We start from the raw sequence: 20,358 nt of genomic DNA on the forward strand, positions 1-20,358 counted from the left end.
AACAAAAACAATCACTCTGGGCTTTCCGATAAAGACGATGAATCGTTACAGAATAATTTTAGCATGCAGAGCCCAAACAGTAACCAGGTTGTGCGATGTCCTAACACACGAATTCACCAGCCCCGCCTGCGAGGAACCAGCAAAAGGAACGCGAGAGATTTGACAGCTATGCCTTTGGCCGCCAGCTTTTAAATCAGCCAGTTGGGCATTAGAAACACTTCTCAGCCAGGAAGGTCGCTTCAGGAGGGAGTGGAGGCGGCTGAGAGCTGCGGAATCGACACCCTCCTCCCCTCGCACTTCTGTTGCCAGCTCTAGCTTGGCGCAAGGCACGCCGGGACACCAGGGAGCTCAACCACCATCACCAAGGCAACCGGCTGGCACGCGGTTGTCACGGAGACCGGCGGGCACCTCGAAGAGTCTCCCAGAGGGGCTGCCTTCGCCCGCATCCACGCAGGATGCTTCGCCGAGGCTATAAAGTCTCTGAAAGGCGGAGACACTTGAGCGACCACCTCAGCTGGCAACAAGACCAGGCGATGAGCAGCAGCATCTACCTCCTACGAGAGATGGGTCCCACTGGCTTCCTGCTGAGGGAGGAGGAGCCGGAAAACAGGGATTTCCGAGTAATTACCGCCCCCAACTTGCCTCTGCTCCCGCCTGGCCCACCCGCCTGGCCCACCCGCTTGGTCCTCCTGGGCCTGCCTGGTTTCTAGCCACCCTCACACTCCCTGCGGATTCCCGCTGCCACACCCACCCCACCCGCGCGAGTTCCAGACCCTAAAGATGTGCAGATTGCAGAGGGAAATAGTGTTTGTGAGAAAAGTTTCGTTTTTGGAAGTCGGTATTCCGAATGCATCCAACTCTTGTAAGATAATGGCCTTGCTTGATCTTAAAATGTGAGACGTTTTGTTTAAATATAGGGTTTGCATTGCGTGCGTTCTTGCATCCGTTGTTAGCACTGACTAGCCCCGCAACTCAGATGAAATGAAAATCCTATGACCTATTTACATACTGTAAATATTTACTAAATAAATAAAATTGGTTTTTCTTTACTCTTTAGTTACTTTAAAACTCCAAGAAGATCCTTTTAAAGTACTGTTTAGATGACGATGCCTTGAAATGGTCTTAATAAAAATTATAATTTTGCTGAAAGACAACAGATATTTTATATTTGCATATCCCACTCTTGCCACTCAAAGGTCAGCCACCATCCATCTCACTTCCCAGGTGTTGATTTGGAAAATTTTAATTTAGTGTCCTGCATTTTAAGTACTGAATACAAATTACTAGCCTGTGCTTATTTAAGACAGCCTTTTTTTTTTTTTTTTTTTTTTTACTTTGTCCCTTATATCACTTACTGTAGTATCCAATATAGGCTTGGTGAATAAAATCAGTCTTCTCAAGTAAAATTATATGTCAATTTAAATTTACAAAACAAACAAAAATCCAAGGTAAGCTAGTTTACAAAAGATCTTTAGCTCCACTGCAAGGCAGAATGAATTTTCAGTAAGAAATGTATAGAATTTTTTTTATAAAAAGCTTTTAAAATTTGATTTCTTTTCAACTGCTTGAGTGTAGGTCATCTAAAAACAGTCTTAACTGATAATGCAAGTTGTTGACCAGACAAAGAATATGAAGAGACTGGTGTCAAGAGTTAACATATCTCAATAGACTATATTCAACCTTTGTAGTCACCTAAACTAAATTACTTCTTGAAATGTCTTTTAATCCTATTATCTATTAAGTTAATTTTATCCTAACACTAAAAATTACCTGGAGTGTTTTTTTTTAAGTATGCATTTTTCTTTTAAAGGTTTTTTTAGGAAATCCTCATGTTTGTAACTGTTCCACATTTCTGAAAGGAGGGGAACTTTGTAAGCATATATGCTGGTAAGTAACTCTGTGATAAAGATCTGCCACAAAGGAACATCTTTGTATATTGCCTTTTTCATGATTTAAGTATTGCAAGATTAAAGAAATTTGGTGTTGGGAGAATATAAAGGTAAAATGGCTGTAGTTTTTCAGTATATTTTGGGGTATTTTATCTCATTCTGAAAATTAAGTAAGGTTTAACTTGAGAAACATATTACCACCTCTACAAGTTTTGAACGTTAATGTTTTTAATAAGAAAAAAATCACTTCCTAGGGTCTCATGATGTACAAATGTGAAATCTAGCTATAAAGAAAAAGAAAAACCTACCTGATTCGCATCACTAATGATAATTATGTTCTCACTACAGAATTTCTATTTGCTGTCAGTTAAAAATAAATCTCTGAATACATTTTTATTTTTATTCTTTCTAACAGATGCATTGTTTGTTTTCTCTGTAAATGCAGTACAACAAATTATTTAATAGCAAAAATTTCATTAGAATTTTTTCTCATTATGATATATTTTGTGTTATTTTTGTTTTCAATAAGCATTTTACTATGAATCTTTCAAGACAGTAGTAGGACTCCACTGAAGATTACTTCCAACAAATCTGAAATTTTTCCTCTAATGTCAGAACCTATTTGTAGGGGAAATCCCAGAAATGGAAATTTAAAAAACGCTTTCCATTTAATGTTTGGAAATAGTTTGGAATTCTTTCCATTTTTTCCATTTTTTTCATTCTTTCAACTCATTTTGTTTTATTCATCGATATTTATACAAACAAATCATGAATTATACTATTAGAGAAAGTTTGATATTTGAGAGTAAAATAAATGGAACAAAAAAATTGAGAGAAGAGTTTGTATCTCACATTTTGAATGCTTTTCTTCATAGGTTAAAAAAAAAAAAACCAAAACAATATATATCTGTCATTTCCAAAGATTTTATTTACCAAGTTTTTGTTGTTTTGTTTTGATCAGTTTTTATTCAGCATTGCTAACACAATTTGCTGTAGTTAGCATAGAAGATACAAAATATGTTCCTTTCAAAACTTACAGTTTGGTTTTATTATTAAAAATAATAAATTACATTTATTAAAATAGGTTTTTTCATTTTTTTTAGTGCTAGCTTCCTCAGGGCAAGGCTTTCTGTTCTCATTTTTATATAATATAACTCGTTTTTAAAAATACATATACCAAACTAAATGGGAATAAGACTCAAATATTTAATATACTCAAGTATATTTAATATATTTATGTAAGAATTTCATATGTATTTCTCACTTTTAAAAAACCATATTCCATTTTAATTGGTGCTTTTTCAAGTATTTTTATTGTCATGTATTAAAGTGGTATATGGAGGAAAACAGTCATTTGGTACTCTCCAGAAAATTACTCCATTTTCAGGAATAAGAAACTTCTAGGGAAGTTTAAAGAAAGTACTATGAATACCTCAATTCCCTCACTAACCTGTCTCTGTGAACAACTATATGTCCTAAAGAAATGCATGGACTCTCTCTGGCAAATTTCTTTATTATAAATGTCTTTTATTTTCATTTATCACACTTTTTTCACATATGCTTACTTTAAAACATATATTTAACTATTTTTGTATGAGTTTTTTATTTTAATTTCAGTATAGTTAACATATTTAACTAATATAACAGAAAACTGATGAGTGTTGTTTATTTATAACATTGTCAGCAGTATAAATTCTATTATGCTATTCCTATCTTAAAATTAACACAAAATATATCTTTTTAAGTTATGTCAGAAATAAATGTTTTATTTTGGTTTTCTGTCTATGAATATTAGGGTCTTGTTGAAAAAATTCAAGCTTCCAAGAAATCATGAATGTAAGTTGTATTTTTTCTTTTATTATTTTGAAGTTAACAATTTTAGTAATTTTTTGTTTGGACATATTCTAAATTTAAAAAATTATTTTCCTAGACAATCTATCAACTAGCTATAGCTCAGTTTGTTACATTTAAGACAGTTGGAAAGTTTTTCTTCCTTAATAAAAAAAATGTAACTTTATATGTCGTTTCAAATTCAACGGCATTTAATTTAAAAAGGGGTGAAACAATGGCCAGTTATTCTGAAGGCAAAATTTCCCTCATGTGTCCTAAGCAAAGATTCACAGTGGTTTCTATATTTAAAATTATTTTAATTACAGGAAAAATAAGAAATGTAATTTTTTAGATCCCATCAATAGACAGTTGACATGGCACGTAATTTCATTACGTCAAAAATGTCTACTGACTGAAATTCGCATGCAAATATATATAAATATATTTAAAAATGTATAAACATATTTTTAAGAATAAACTAGTTTTTATGTCAGTACTTAAATTGAGTTTAGAGTCAAGCATATAGTTGTGTAACTTTAAGTTCTGGAGTCCTCAAAATCCAGAGAAAGAAAAATAATTTTGTTATAGCTCATTTGGATTTGTAGATTTTATAAAAAAGATACTGTCATTATGGAATTGTTCCTGTAGTCATGTGGTTATTTGGCCTACAATAGACCCATCTAAGAATTGCAATGATATCTTAAAATTTATTAGTGTTTATTATGTTCATAAAGAAAGTAACAATCGGTTTTCAATTTTTTTTTTTAGATCTAAGAGTATTGGTTTTACTAGCCAAGTTCAATTCCCCCCAACTATCATATAAGTACAATTATAATAAACATTTAAAAGTTGTACTTGTTAATAAATTAATTACTGTTTCACAGGCATTTTTCTTCTGTACTCTCTTCTCACTTTACACATTCTTTTAGAAATGTCTCCCATTTTCTATGTTGGCTGTTACCTCTATACCAGTGATTTCAACATCTTATCAACAGAGCAGTATTTCCAGCTGCCTTCAGGGCAGCTCAGTTTTGGAGGACCCAGAGGCATTTTAAATAAAAATTTCTCCCCATTAGTGCTCTCATCTAGTATTCCCTACCTCATATATTGGCTTTCCTTCTTTAGTTTCCAAAACTAGAAACCATGGGATTCTCCTTGATTTTTCCTCTCCTAATTTCTTCCCTCATATCTCTAGTCCTTCTACAAATCCTCTTTACGTTACATCCTATGTTCTTCTCAACAGTGTTCTCATCTCTCCATCCTCATTCTCACCTTCGTCCACCTTCACAAGCCCTAGTATTCTTTGTAGCCTCCTTCTTTTCAGTGCCTGCACTTTGTTGCTTTCTCCTTCACATTGTAGACAAAAGGTTCTTTCTGAAATGTCCTTAATTCTCTACTTCATCTTCTCTCCCAATCCCTTCATACACAATGATTAGGTTCTATGATATTATTCATATTGTTTTCTTCTCTATTTCTTCATTTTATCCACCCAAAGTTAAATGTTCACATCTTCTCCAAGTCTTATTTGATCTCCCCACTGTTTTACATATCATTTTCACAATCCTCTATACTAGTGCTATCCAATAGAAATATAATGTAAGCCACATATGTAATTGTCTAGTAGCTGTATTATAAAAAGCAAAAAGAAACAGGGGAAAAGAATTCTAATAATATGTTAATTTAATCCAATGCATCAAAATATTATCACATCAACATGTTATCAATATAAAAATTATGCAATTTTTAATACTGTCCTCAAAGTCTAGTGTGTATTTTATACTTACAGAGCATCTCATCTCAGATACTATGTTTTCACTGGAAATATTTTATCTGAATTTAGATTTCAAAAAGTAATCAGTTGGGAAAAAGATTCATGTAATACCTGAATTGTTACAAACATATTTATAAACTTTTCGGTAGCTATCAATTATCAGTTTTCAATTTAAATTTAAGTGAAACAAAATTAAAAATTCAGTTTTTCAGTCACATGAGCCACATTTCAAGTGCTCGGTAGCCACATGTGGCTAACGGCTGGCTACTCTATTAGATAGTACAGCTCCACACAACTGAACTCAGCAAATATTTATTGTACTGCGTATTAGCCAGGAGCCTCTGCTAGGTACTTTCTATAAATAAAAACATATGAATACTAACATTTGTGGATTTTTTCATTTACAAAAATAGCAATTTCATATGGGCCAATGTAATACTTAATATTGTGTTATTCTTTGTACTTCTTAAAGACAGAAACCATGTTTTTTCTTTTTATAAGTCTACAATAGGGAATTTTTAAAATGTTTAATCCTATACATTAATTTTGAAAAATGTATACTTCCTACTGAAATAAAAAATCTTGCATATCTCCTATATTTAAAAGAAGTTTTTGCCAACATTGAGAAAATCCTATTTGCACATCTTAAGATTTATCGTTTAAATGAAAGCTAAAACAAACATACATGAAAATTAAAGTAATTTAAAGAAAGCTATAAACAGTTATTCATTAAGATTATGCAAAGTATATACAAAATGAAGGAGATGGTTACTAGTAATGAGGGAAGAGTGTTTTGAATATCATTCCTAAATTCTTCTAAAACACATCAGGAAACAAATATTTGCACTCTAGTGCTGCATATCAAAAGCATGAGACTTATTTTTGAAGAGTTACAAAGATAATTACACAGGAATTTTATAATAAAGATACCAGTTTCTGAACACCGAACATTCTTTTTCTTATCACCCAACAAATGTTTTACGGCGAAACCTGCATTTATCACCTAATAGTTCCTTCTAAATACAATGTCTATTTTTTTTTTGATAGTTTACTTTTTAATAGAGAGCTGAGGGACAAATAACTAAGAGTTGAAACTTATCCTTCTCTTCATTTTATAAATGTTGGCATTCGAGAAACTTTTAGTTTATCTGAGCCCCCTCTCTTCTTTTATAGGGGAGATTCTAAAAGGTCCAATGCTAACAGCAGACAGAATGCAAAGTATAAACTAGACTTTTTGAGCTCTTCTCTTCTTCTCCCTTCATTCTTCTATTGTTAGTCATTTAATTTATTTCTAACTACTTGTTACATTCTTTGTACACGAAACTTTCTCTTCTTTCAATTATTACTTTAGCCTGAAGTCTCAGTGACTGGATTTTAGAGTAAAAGTAATAATATTTTTATGTCTGCCACCCATATGTATTACCAAATTGGTCTTTAAAATACTTTTGCTGATTGCAATTTCAACAATGTATCAATTTTCTTTTAGTTTTGCTTTGGGATTCATGTTAGGTTATATTATTACTTAACCAAAATACTTAAGTCCGCAAAGAAAATAATTAAAAAATACATAGAAATACTTTGAAATGTTAATAATATTTCTATAGTTTTAGAAAAAAAGGCTATCATACAAAACATGAAACAACACCAGATACAAGGTTCATTATAATCTATTCATTCCTAGTAAACTTAAATAAGAAAAGTGTCCATTCTCACATGTGTCTAACATACCCCTAGAAGATCTAAAACGCCTTCATATAACTTTTCTTTTTTTTTTTTTTTAAGATTTTATTTATTTATTTGACAGAGAGAGAGACAGTCAGCGAGAGAGGGAACACAAGCAGGGGGAGTGGGAGAGGAGGAAGCAGGCTCCCAGTGGAGGAGCCCGATATAGCGCTCGATCCCAGGACTCTGGGATCATGCCCTGAGCCGAAGGCAGACGCTTAACGACTGAGCCACCCAGGCGCCCCCTTCATATAACTTTTCTAAATGCAAAAAGAAATAGCATAAGGGAAACAACATTTCATTTATTTATCACTGCTTATTCAATAGCAATATTTATTCTGTGTCTGTGCCTCATTCCTATTTCAACACACTTTTCTTTGATGTTAATGAAATTGAACATCTTCCATTCCATATTCTTTCATAGTCTCATACATTAATTATTCCAAGTTATCTCAGAAGTTTGTTTCTCCCTTGCATTTTCCAATTCATATTACACCACATAGGACAGTTTATGACCAGATCCTCTTATGAAATTTTATGTTTCAGTAATTCTGCTGCCCTAGAAAATCTTTATTCCCAAAAGCACAATTTTTGTTCTTCATTTTCCTCCCCATTGTTTTAGAGAGCAGATGTTTCTCTCTCTGTGACAAATAGCCCTCATCCTCCAAAGTAATAGTTAATTAAAGTATGTTAGCCTCTTACATTCCACCTGACACCCCACCTTATACAAGGAACAGAGATTTCTGTACTGAAATGTATCTATGATGTTTTCAGTATTTTTAGTGTTTAATTGCAAGACTTTCCAGAAAAATAAAGCTTTTTATTGTCTTGCAAATATTTTAAAAATTTATTTTAAAAATTACTAAATGTATTAAAGGATGTATAAAATGAATAGAATTCAGGGGTACCAATAACAGATGGCATTTAAATTATGGCATGTTAAGGAGAGAGAAAAGGAAAAGAGCCTGGGATGGGCCAGGGAATAAAAAATCTAGGATGCCCTGATCAAAACTATATGTATTAGAAAATAATTTCTTATAAAGACAGCAGGATGGAGAAAATTCATAATTCAAAAAATGTGTATACCAAGGTTGTAAGCAACATGGTTCATAATAGGTTGTCCTGAGGAATACTAACCAAATCTATGAAAGATGTGGCTACCAAGACACTCTTATACAAACATAAAACCAAGACAGGAGAGTAGGCACAATTAATTGAGTCTTGCTCTCCTCTTATCCATTCATTCACTATTCATTTAACAAATAATAATTTTACTAACGACTCAAATATCCCTGTTTCTCCTTTATGTTTTTGTCCATTTCTTCTGATTCTATGTTGATAAAATATTTGTTTATGGACAAGTTGAACAGTCAAAATCCAAGGATGAGTGCTATCATATAATTAATGTAAAACCTTTATAAAATGCAATACTTGCACTGACTCTTTTCAGTTACAAGAAAAAAAGATAACTTCCATTCTTTTTCTAAATGACTCTTTCCTCACCTTTTAGCTGAAAAAAATACAAATAGTGGTAAATGTAGATGTAATAATTCAATCAAAACTATCTGATATTTGAAAGAAAATTCTAACTTTCAGCATAAGTTATTACATTTCTGTATCTCCAGTTTTGCCACTGAATTTTAATACTTTGGGATGTTTCACTAGCTGCTTTGCAGTTAGGTCTCGTGGAAGGAGAAATCAGTGACTTGCTCCGAGGGATACATCGAGTTCAAACTCCCCAACAAGGAACAAATGATGAAACTGTGCATATTGAAGAAGATGGGTACATTCAACAGAAGGAAATTGGTTCAGATGATATCTGCTCAATTTGTCAAGAAGTACTTTTAGAGAAAAAACTTCCTGTCACATTTTGCAGGTGACATGCCTTTTCTTTCTCTTTTTTATTGAAGTATTATTAAAATATAGCATTATATTAGTTTCAGGTATACAATATAATGATTCAACAATTCTATAAATTACTTAGTACTCATCAAGGTAAGTGTACTCTTAATCCCCTTTATCTATTTCACCCATTCCCCCACTCACCTCCCCTCTGACAACATCCAGTTTCTTCTCTGTATTTAAGAGTCTGAAATTTTGGGTACCTGGTTGACTCAGTTGGTTGAGCATCTGCCTTAGGCTCAGGTCATGATCCCAGGGTCCTGGGATTGAGTCCCATGTTGGGGTCCCTGCTCAGCAGGAAGTCTGCTTCTCCCTCTCCCTCTGCCCCTCCTCCCCACTTGTTCTCTCTCTCTCTCAAAAAAAAAAATTAATAAAAATCTTTAAAAGAAAAAGAAAAAAAAGAGTGGTATTTTGCTGCTCTTTTTTTTTTCTTTGTTCATTTATTTTGTTTCTTAAATTCCACATATGAATGAGATCATATGGTATTTGTCTTTCTCTGACTGCTTTATTTCACTTAGGAATATACCCTCTACGTTAATCTATGGTGTTGTAAATGGCAAGGACTCATTCTTTTCTATGGTTGAGTAATATTCCATTCTGTGCGTGTTTGTGTGTACCATACCTTCTTTATCCATTCATCTATCGATGGACACTTGGGTTGCTTTCATAACTTGGCTATTGTAAATACGCTGCAATAAGCATAGAGGTACATTATCTTTTTGAATTCATGTGTTTGTTTTCCTTCAGTGATTTACCTTTAGTGAATTACTAAATCATGGTAATTCTATTTTTAATTTTTTGAAGAACCTCCATACTGCTTTCCACAGTGGATACACAAATTTGCATTTCCAATGGGGCATGAAGGATCCTTTTTCTCCACATCCTCACCAACACTTGTTATTTCTTGTGTTTTTTGTTTCAGCCATTCTGACAGGTATCAGGTAATATCTCATTGTGGTTTTGATATGCATTTCCCTGATGATTTGTGATCTTGAGCATCTTTTCGTGTGTCTGTCAACCATCTGTATTACTGCTTTAGAAAAATGTCTGTTCAGATCCTCTGCCCATTTTTAATCAGATTGTTTGGGGGTTTTTTGGTGTTGAGTTGTATAAGTTTTTTTATGTATTTTGGATAGTAACCCTTATCAAATATACCACTTGCAAATATCATCCCCCATTTGGTAGGTTATCTTTTGATTTTGTTGATGGTTTCCTTTGCTGTGCAGAAAGCATTTAATTTTTATGTAGTCCCAATAGTTTAATTTTGCTTTTGCTTCCCTTGCCTGAGAAGACATCTCTAGGAAAATGACTCTATGGCTGATGTCAAAGAAGTTACTATCTATGTTTTCTTTGGGGATTTTTATGGTTTCAGATTTCACATTTAGGTCTTTAATCCATTTTGAGTTGATTTTTGCATATGGTGTAAGAACGGGGTCCAGTTTCATTCTTTTGCCTATAGCTGACTAGTTTTCCCAGCATCATTTGTTGAAGAAACTGTCTTTTCCTCATCGCATATTCTTGCCTCCTTTGTTGTAGATTAATTAACCATATATGTTTGGGTTTATTTTTGGGCTCTCTCTTCCGTTCTGTTGATCTGTGTGTCTATTTTTATGCCAGTATTATACTGTTTTGATTACTACAGCTTTGTTTATATCTTCAAATTTGGAGTTGTAATACCTCCAGCTTTGTTTTAGTTTCTCAAGTTTGTTTTGGCAATTTGGGGTCTTCTGTGGTTCCATACAAATTTCAGGATTATTTGTTCCAGTTCTGTGAAAAATGTTGTTTGTATTCTGATAGAAATTACATTGACTCTGTAGATTGCTTTGAGTAGTGTGGACATTTTAATAGTATTAATTCTTTCCGTCCTAGAATGTGGACTATCTTTCCATTTGTTGTGTCATCTTCAATTTCTTTTTTTTTTTTTTTAAAGATTTATTTATTTATTTATTTATTTGACATAGAGACAGCCAGCGAGAGAGGGAACACAAGCAGGGGGAGTGGGAGAGGAAGAAGCAGGCTCCCAGCGGAAGAGCCTGATGTGGGGCTCGATCCCAGTGCTGGGATCACGCCCTGAGCCGAAGGCAGAAGCTTAACGACTGCGCTACCCAGGCGCCCTCCATTTTCAATTTCTTTCATCAGTGTTTTATAGTTTTCAGAGTACAGGTCTTTCACTTCCTTGGTTAAATTTATTCCTAAGTATTTTGTTCTTTTTGATGCAATTATAAATGGGATTGTTTTCTTAATTTCTCTTTCTGCTACTTCATTATTGGTGTAGAGAAATGCAACAGATTTCTATATATTGATTTTGTATCCTGTGACCTTACTGAATTTATTTATTAGTTCTAGTATTTTTTTGGTGGAGTCTATAAGGTTCTGTCTATATAGATTATGTCATCTGCAAATACTGAAAGTCTTACTTCTTCCTTACCAATTTGGATGTCATTTATTTATTTTTAGCCTGATTGCTATGACTAGGACTCTCAGTACTATGTTGAATAAAATGGTGAGAGTGGATATCCTTGTCTTTTTCTTGAGCTTAGAGGAAAAGCTCTTAGTTTTTCACTATTAAGTATGATTTTAGTGTGAGTTTTTCATATATGGCCTTTATTATGTTGAAAAATGTTCCCTCTAAACCTATTTTGTTGAGAGTTTTTATCATGAGTGGGTGTTGTACTTTGTCAAATCTTTTTCTGCATCTATTGAGATGATTTTTTTGTCCTAACTCTTGTTAATTGTAATATATCATGTTGATTGATTTATGAATATTGAACCACACTTATATCCCTGGAATAAACCCCATTTGATCGTGATGAATCATTTTTTAATGTATTGTATGATTTGGTTTTCTAATATTTTGATGAGATTTTTGCATCTATGTTCATCAGAGAGATTGGCCTATACTTCTCTTTTCTTTATAGTTTCTTTATCTGGTTTTGGTATCACGGTAATGCTGGCCTTGTTGAATGAATTTGGAAGCTTTCTTTCCTCTTCTATTTTCTGGAAAAGTTTGAGAATAGGTATTAACTCTTCTTTAAATGTTTGGTAGAATTCACCTGTGAAGCTATCTGGTCCTGGACTTTTTTGGGAGTTTTTTGATTACCAATTCATTTCCTTGCTAGTAGTTGGTCTGTTCAAATTTTCTATTTCTTATTGGAAACAGATTCAGTTTTGGAAGGTGTTATGTTTCTAGGAATTTATCCATTTCTTCTACATTGCCCAATTTGTTGGCATACAATTTTTCATAATATTCTCTTATAATTTTTCGTATTTCTGTGGCATTGGTTTTTTTTCCCTTCATTTCTGATTTTATTTACTTGAGTCCTCTCTCACTTTTTCTTGATAAGCCGATGAAAAGTTTATCAATTTTATTGATCTTTTCAGAGAACAAGCTCCTGGTTTCATCGATCTATTCTATCATTTAAGGAGTTTTTGTTTGTTTTGGGGGGGGGATTTGGTCTCTATCTCATTTATTTCTACTTTAATCTTTGCTATTTTCTTCGTTCTACTGGCTTTGGGATTTGTTCTTTTTCTAGCTCTTTTAGCAATAAGGTTAGGTTGTTTGTTAATGATCTTTCTTGCTTCTTGAGGTATGTCTGTATTGTTATAAATGTCCCTCTTTGATCAGCTTTTGCTGCATCCCAAAGATTTTGGACCACTGTGTTTTCATTTCCATTTGTCTCCATGCATTTTTATTTCCTCTTTTATATTTTGATGAACCCACTCATTGTTTAGTAGCATGTTATTTAGCCTCCATTTATTTGTGTTCTTTCCAGATTTTTTCTTCTGTTTGATTTCTAATTTCATACTATTATGGTCAGAAAATATGCATGATATGATTTCAATCTTTTTGAATTTATTGAGGCTTGTTTGTGGCCTAACATGCAACCTATTCTGGAGATTGTTCCATGTGCACTTGAAAAGACTGTTTTCTATTGTTTTTGGATGGAATGTTCTGAATATCTGTTAGGTCCATCTGGCCCAATGTGTCATTGAAAGCCACTATTTCCTTGTCGATTTTCCATCTGGCTGATTTATCCATTGATGTAAGTGGGGTGTTACTATTATTGTATCACTGTCAATTTCTTTCTTTATGTCTGTTACTAGTTCCTTTATGTATTTAGGTGCTCCCATGTTGAGTGCATGAATATTTACAGTTGCTATCCTCTTGTTGGATTGTTCCCTTTATCATTATGTAATATCCTTTTATTTTTCACTGGTTACAGTCTTTGTTTTAAAGTCTATTTTGTCCGATATAAGTATTGCTACCCTGCCTTTCTTTTCACTTTCATTTGCATGGTAAGTGGTTTTTCATCTCTTCATTTTCAGTCTGCATATGTCTTTAAGTCTGAAGTCAGTCTCTTGAAGGTGTCATATAGATGAGTCTTTTTTTAAACCATTTGCTCACCATCTTTTGATTGGAACATTTATTTCATTTACATTTAAAGTAATTATTGGTATGTATGTACTTATTACCATTTTGTTACTTGTTTTATGGTTGTTTTTGTAGTTCTTCTCTGTTCCTTTCTTCTTCTGTTGTTCTCTTCCGTTGTGGTTTGATGGCTTCCTTTTGTGTTATGCTTGGATTCCTTTCTCTTTATTTTTTCTATATCATTTATAGGTTTTTTTAATGTGTGGTTGCCATTATGTCCATATAAAAGTCTATATAAAAGTATATATAAGTTGGTCACTTAAGTTTGAACCCATCTAAAAGCACTAGGCTTTTAGTTGGGCAGTATTAATAGTCACACTGGGTGCTTGCCTTCATCCTGTCTGTAGGGGCTGCAGGCACACTGAACTACAGGGCACTGTCTTGTGTTATCATCTGAGAGGCTTTCATTGGTAGATGGAGCCAGAAGCCAGACCACATGCTTACCTCCAGTCTCTGTTGGGGCCGTCATCACACTGATCTCTACATAGCCTACTCTTCCTGCCTTGTCTCCTGACAGGCTTCCATGGGTGGATCGGGCCAGAAGTCAGACCTCATGCGCCCCCAGTCTGTGTGCCAGTGCTATAGTTACACTGATTGGCAGGGCAGTCTCTGAGCAGCCAGCTCTAAGGTTTGGCTGCAGGGACTGTGGGTGCACTGGTGTATGTAGTTGTCTTCTCCTCTCCCCAGGGTAGGAATCATTTTGGAGTGGTGCCGGTCCCTGCCAGGACTGCTTGCAGAATGTGTTAGGACGGCAGCTACTTTCTAGGGACACCTCCTAAGTGGAGCAAGTTGGTTGACATGGCTCCACAGGATAATGTGGAGGCAGGAAGCACTGTGATAGCAAAATAGTGAAGAGTGTTTGTGCTGGTTCCTGCAAGCATCCAGCTATCTAGCCTATGGGATGGGGGAAAATAAAAGTGGCACCCATTAGCTCTTTAGTTCTTGGAGAAGTTTCCTAATGATCCTTGCCCCTCTGGGGCACATGCTGAAATTAGTAAGTAAACCTCCTTCATGATACCCCAGGTGCTTTTCAAACTACTGCTTTTTTGCTGTATCTCAGCTCAGTTATATGTTATGCTGGCTCTTTAAGGGTGGGAACTCAGTTTCCTTTCACCTGGAGCTAAGCCCCACTGGTTCTAAAAACTGGCAATGTTAAGCCCTACTGGTTTTCAAAGCCAAATGTTATGGGGACTTGTCTTCCCAATGCAGGTTCCCTGAGCCTTGGGTGCCTGGTGTGGGGCCTGATCCTTCCTCTTCTCCATGCTTGTGGTGTCCCTCCCATTTGTGGCTAGTCTCCCCATGGATTTAGTTCCTGACCATATCTCTGTTCCTCTTACACTTTTCAATGTTGCACTCACTCTATGATTAACTGTGAAAGGTCTGTTCTGCCAGTCTTCAGGTGGTTTCTGAGTTAATTGCACTGACGTGGCTATTACGTCAGGGTGTACGTCAGTATTGTGTCAGAACAAGATGAGCTCAGGATTCTCCTATTTTGCCATCTTCCCAGCCTTCTACATGTTTTTTTCTTTGGATATTTAAAGCTTATGAAAAAAATTGTAATTTAATATGTTTGTAATTGATTGTTAAGAGACATATTCATAGAAAAACAACAAAAAGCTTTACCTATTGCTTAATTTGTATTTCATTGGCCTTTTGTTTCCTAACTTATCTGTGGTAAGAGGTCCTGTTCTTACTCTAAATACTTCTAGGCTACATTATAAAGGGTGAAAATTAAAACTTAATTGCAGTTTATTCCCCTCTCCACTTTAAGTTTTAAAGTAGAATAGTTTTCACGTTTTTGTTTTATACACATGAATAAATACTATCTCTTAGACCAGTTACAAAGAATTTTCTGAGAGTAAAATAGTAATTTAATATTATAAAAATTCTTTTCAGTGTCTCAAAATTCTATCTTTAAACCTAAATAATTGAAATGCTTACCTATACACAAATATTTGTTGAAGAGTGTCATATTCATACTATTCTTTGAGGCCCTGCAAAGTTAGGCTTGAATATTTGGGCAACAATTTGTTATTGAATTTTTCATTTTCTTACTCCTGATTATTGGCCAAAATTTTCATCCATGTAGTTTTCCATATGGCTGCTTCTATTGCATATTTTAAATTATTAACTATTTCCCAAAATATTTCTTTCCATAATATTTGTCAGGTACAATCACATATTGTGTGATTTCTAGAAAATGAGGTGATAGTCCTGCTCTCAGTGATGCTTTTTATTTAAGAACAATAATTCTTGTTATAATTTTCCTTTTGTTAAGGTTATATTTATTCTCACTTTTAAAATGAAAAATATTGGGGCACCTGGCTGGCTCAGTCAATGGAGCATGTAACTCTTGATCTCAGGGTTGTGGTTTCAAGCCCCACACTGGGTGTAGAGATTACTTAAAAATAAAATCTAAAAAAAAATGAAAAATATTTTAATGATGCAAAATTGTTTAAACCACCATTTCATTGGAATGAGGGAGAATTTGTTAGGAATTCTAATGTATTAAATTAAAGATGATAGATTAAGTAGGTGGATAAAATAGTGTTTATGTGTATAATCAAGCTATATCTGGAAAATCAGTTCAGAATCTATTTTTATGGGAAATAAAATGGTAGCACAGAAAGTTTTATTTATATAAATTTATATAACTTTGATATATATAAATGGTAAACTCAAATTTTATTTCTAACAGGTTTGGCTGTGGCAATAGCATTCATATAAAATGCATGAAGATCCTAGCTAATTATCAGGATATGATTTCAAACACTTCCATGTTGAAATGTCCTCTGTGTAGGAAAGAGTTTGCCCCATTAAAACTTATTTTAGAAGAATTCAAAAACTCTAGCAAACTTGTAACTGCAGCTGAAAAAGAGCGACTGGACAAACACCTTGGAATTCCCTGTAATAACTGCAAACAATTTCCAATTGAGGGGAAATGTTATAAGTAAGTGTCAACAGTAAAATTATAAACATGTATTCTAACTTTTTTTTTTTTTTTTTTTTTTTTTACTTTAGGAAACTTGGAGCATTAGGGTACTGGTCATTACTGCCTTCTTTCTTCTATATATAGTGTGTTTGCCTTAAGTGGTGTTTGCTTATTTAGGATTTCCAGACTGATGATTTATGTCTGCCCAGTACCTCAAAAATTCTGGTTGTTTTATTTTCTTCACTTACACAAACATATTGGCTTTGTACTAGATTGAGAGTCTGAAGTAGCATCTTGTCCTGGAAGCTCTGGACACAGGCTTAAATGAGTTTCCAAATTCAGAACTCTCAACTTCTAGACCTCTCAACTTCTATAACTTTCTTTGAACCATCAGTGAAATCATTGCCAAACACTCCTAGGATTGAGCTAGAGGGATATTTACTAGATTGACTGAATATTTAATTAGGTTTCCCAAACTTGAAATTACAATGAGTACATATTTTTTTCTTTAATCCTATACTTTAAAAACAAGATAAATGCTAGAGAAAACAATTTTTGTTACTTCTGTAAGTAATCCCTAAACTTTCCCACAATTGCCACACTAACACATCAGTTAATTGCTATGTTCGGGAAATTTGTGTTTTAACTAAAATTTTAGCTTAACTGTATGTTAAGAAAATATACTCTTTTTTCAGTCTTCCTAGAAATACATTATGATGAACCCAATTAATATATATTTTTAGAACCCTCTTATAAAACCATAAAACTTTTTTTTATCACTCCCATCAACAAATGATAACTTTTCTGCTTTGAAGTGTTTTAGTTCTTTGTTTTCTCTATGTGTCACATAGAATAAAATCAACTGGATCACTATAAGAGTCTTTACTGGAAAATAATTGGCCTGAGAAGGCTCCAAAGGAGCATTTTAAATTGAGGAAGAAGGGGAGACTTTTTGTAGAGTTTTAGCAGGTGTTCAGCTAGTGTTACGAATGTTGGTTAAATAGAATTAGAAAAAGGAAGGACTTGATCTTTGGTTTTAGTAGCCATTGTTTTCAAGAGGTATGGATCCAAACAGTAAGGAGCTAGGATAATGTGCGAAAGAGAGGATTGGGAGGAACAGCTGTGGGGAATGAGGACATGAAGCAGCCATGGTGTAAAATTCTCAGTCCTCTTTTTTGCCTATTCCTCAAATGATTAGTGTGTGGCTTTAGCAGACTACTTCAAATCTTTCTTTTAAGTATTTTGTTAATGGTAGTGCACGCCTCTATTATTCTGAGCTTTCTGACTGCTCTTTCTTTGTGGATGATTCTTCTTACTATCTTCTGCACAGGAGGAAAAAATTTTTTATACCTTTCTAGTTTCTTTTAGTTGGTCTATTAATTTAACTGACATAAGACAGATTAATAGCAGAAAAAAATTTAAATTTTTTCATGTGGGAGTCTCAAATTGACATGAGAGGTTCAAAGACAAGCAGTTGAGGCTTATAAGCCACGCTGAGCTACGAAGGGGATAGGGGTCTGGGGCTTCAAAGGGAAAGAAGACAATCTATGGGAAGATGGGAAGAGCAAATGTTTGTCATGCCATGCAGAAAAAATGGAACACAAAGAGGAATTTGAACAAACAGGCCCTGCTGAGCTCCCTCCAGCTTAGCAGACCTAGCCCATATTCTTTGTAGTTGTCTGTGGTGATAGCTCTCTTTCTGGACAAGGCCTCTACCTAAATTCCTTTTAGGCAGTTGAGGGGGAGATAAAAAGCTCTTCCTGAATCCTTTAGGGCTTGATTGACTTCAGCTCAAAATAATTTGCATGCCAAAGTGGCACTGGGGAGAATTTTTCCAAATATAGGCATTCTCCACTGTTTTGCTCCCTGCCCACTGCTCTACACTCTCCTTTGAGAATAATTTATGTTGCGAGGAAAGAGAGGGAATATAATTCCTATTTTCAAGAAGTATTCTGCTAAGTACAATTCTTTATGAAATAATTGGAAAACATTGTATAATCAAATGATAGAATATCTAATAGGCTATAAATCCTCTAGGAATTTAGAGAAAGAAATAAATGAAAGCTAAGGTACTGTGGGAACAAATCATGAAAGGGTTACATGGTAGACAAAATAATGCCCTCCCAGATATGTCTGCATTCTTTTGCTCAGAACCTATATATTAGGTTACACATCATAGAGAAATGAAGGTTGCAGATGTAATTAAGACTGCTAAATGCCTGACCTTGAAATAAGGAGATTATTTTTTATTGTCTGGACCCAGTGTGATCACGAAGGTTCTTAAAAGTGGACGGGGAGGCAAAAAGAGAGTCAGAGGGAAATGTGACTATGGAAGATAGGCCTAGCGAGACAAAGCACTGCCTGCTTTGAAGATGGACAGAAGGCCAAAAACTAAGCTAAGGAAGGTAGAGAGCCTCTAGAAAATGGAAAAGGCAAGGGAACAGATCCCCTCTAGGACCTCCAGAAACAAATACAATCCTGCCAACCCCTGGATTTTAGTTGAGACCCATATCAGACTTCTATCCTACAAAACTATAAAATAATAAAGTTGTGTTCTTTAAGCTGCTAAATTTGCTGTAATTTGTTACAGTAGCAGTAGGAAGCTAATATGGGTGAGATAATATGGGCCTTTGTCCTATTTGCCTAGTTCCCAGGAAATTTTGACAGGAATTATTCATCAAAACCATCAAAATAATTGAATTTTTTTCTTGTATGTCTTGGTCTTTTGTTTTTTTAGGTGTACCAAATGTATAGAATATCATTTATGCCAAGAATGTTTCGATAGCTGCTGCCATCATTCTCACCCATTCACATTTCGTGAGGTACCGTATCCATCTTGAATTTTATATGGAGTTTGTATTTGTCCTGTTATAAATCTAAGTAAAGTAAATCTAAGAATAATAAGAATAGATAACCCTTTGTAATAGAGCTGATTGTTTTTTAATAAAAACCTAAGAGCAAATTTTTATGAGAACTTATTTTCATAGGAATGTACAAGGCAACCAGTTATCACATTGGTAGTTTATAAAACTAACACAATAACAAATATCTGATGATATTATGCATAAATCTTAAGTATAGGAATTACAGTCACTAAACTTGAATATTCATTTTTTAAAAAAATTTCAGTGTTTCAAATTGATATAACTTATTGACAACCACTTATGGTTTTAAAATTTCTTACATTAGCAATAATAAAATGTTTTTGCAATCATTTGAACTGTACACTTAGAAGTGTCTCCTGTTGCTGAATAATAATGCTACCTTCTACTTAATACACAAGATAAAACATCCACAATTACATTATTGATTAATATTTTTACCTTAAAAAGTAATGTTATTATAGTAGCTGTGCAATAGTATGTTAGACTCACCAATAATTTGTAAATTTTTAATGTTAAAAAAGGTGTATTTTAAATGAGTCTTTGTCATTCACATTATGTTGTTGATACAAAAGTAATTTTAATCCACGAAATTAAAATTTCCGTGATTTTCTTTTTTTACCTATTACAGATGAGAAATCAAAGATGGAGATCACTAGAAAAAGGATCAGATGAAATTGTAAAGTACATAGACATTAAAAATGAGATAAAAGAAAAAATGCCACATTTTCAAGGAAAGCAAGGGTGAGATTCTCAGTGACGCTTACATTTCTTTTATGACTTGGGACGTTTAAATAATTTTTCAGTTCGAGTAAGTTTTCTTCATTCCTTTATTCAGTAAATATGAATCATATGTTAACATTATTATGCAAGTAAAGAGGAAGGCTCTAGAGTCAGACCGCCTGAATCCAATCCTTGTACAACTACAAGTTGGCTATGTGACTTTTGAGCTTTTTACTTTACTTCCCTTTGCCACATTTTTTTCATCTTTAAAATATGAA

General features: G+C 33.9%; 1 protein-coding gene across 1 annotated transcript in view; it reads left to right on the top strand.

Annotated features, from left to right (window-relative positions):
* The first annotated feature begins 355 nt into the window (after window positions 1-355).
* ZSWIM2 (zinc finger SWIM-type containing 2) overlaps window positions 356-20,358 on the top strand; it is a 30,335-nt gene continuing 10,332 nt past the window's right edge. Inside the window, exons 1-7 of the mRNA XM_040637390.1 lie at window positions 356-620; window positions 1,811-1,887; window positions 3,685-3,725; window positions 8,878-9,088; window positions 16,242-16,493; window positions 19,213-19,297; window positions 19,989-20,101. Coding sequence (XP_040493324.1) covers window positions 456-620; window positions 1,811-1,887; window positions 3,685-3,725; window positions 8,878-9,088; window positions 16,242-16,493; window positions 19,213-19,297; window positions 19,989-20,101 — 944 coding nt within the window. The 5' untranslated portion in view covers window positions 356-455. The remainder of the gene's footprint in view (window positions 621-1,810; window positions 1,888-3,684; window positions 3,726-8,877; window positions 9,089-16,241; window positions 16,494-19,212; window positions 19,298-19,988; window positions 20,102-20,358) is intronic.

This window comes from Ursus maritimus, unplaced genomic scaffold (assembly GCF_017311325.1).
Source record: "Ursus maritimus isolate PB19 unplaced genomic scaffold, ASM1731132v1 scaffold_1, whole genome shotgun sequence".
NCBI lineage: Eukaryota > Metazoa > Chordata > Mammalia > Carnivora > Ursidae > Ursus > Ursus maritimus.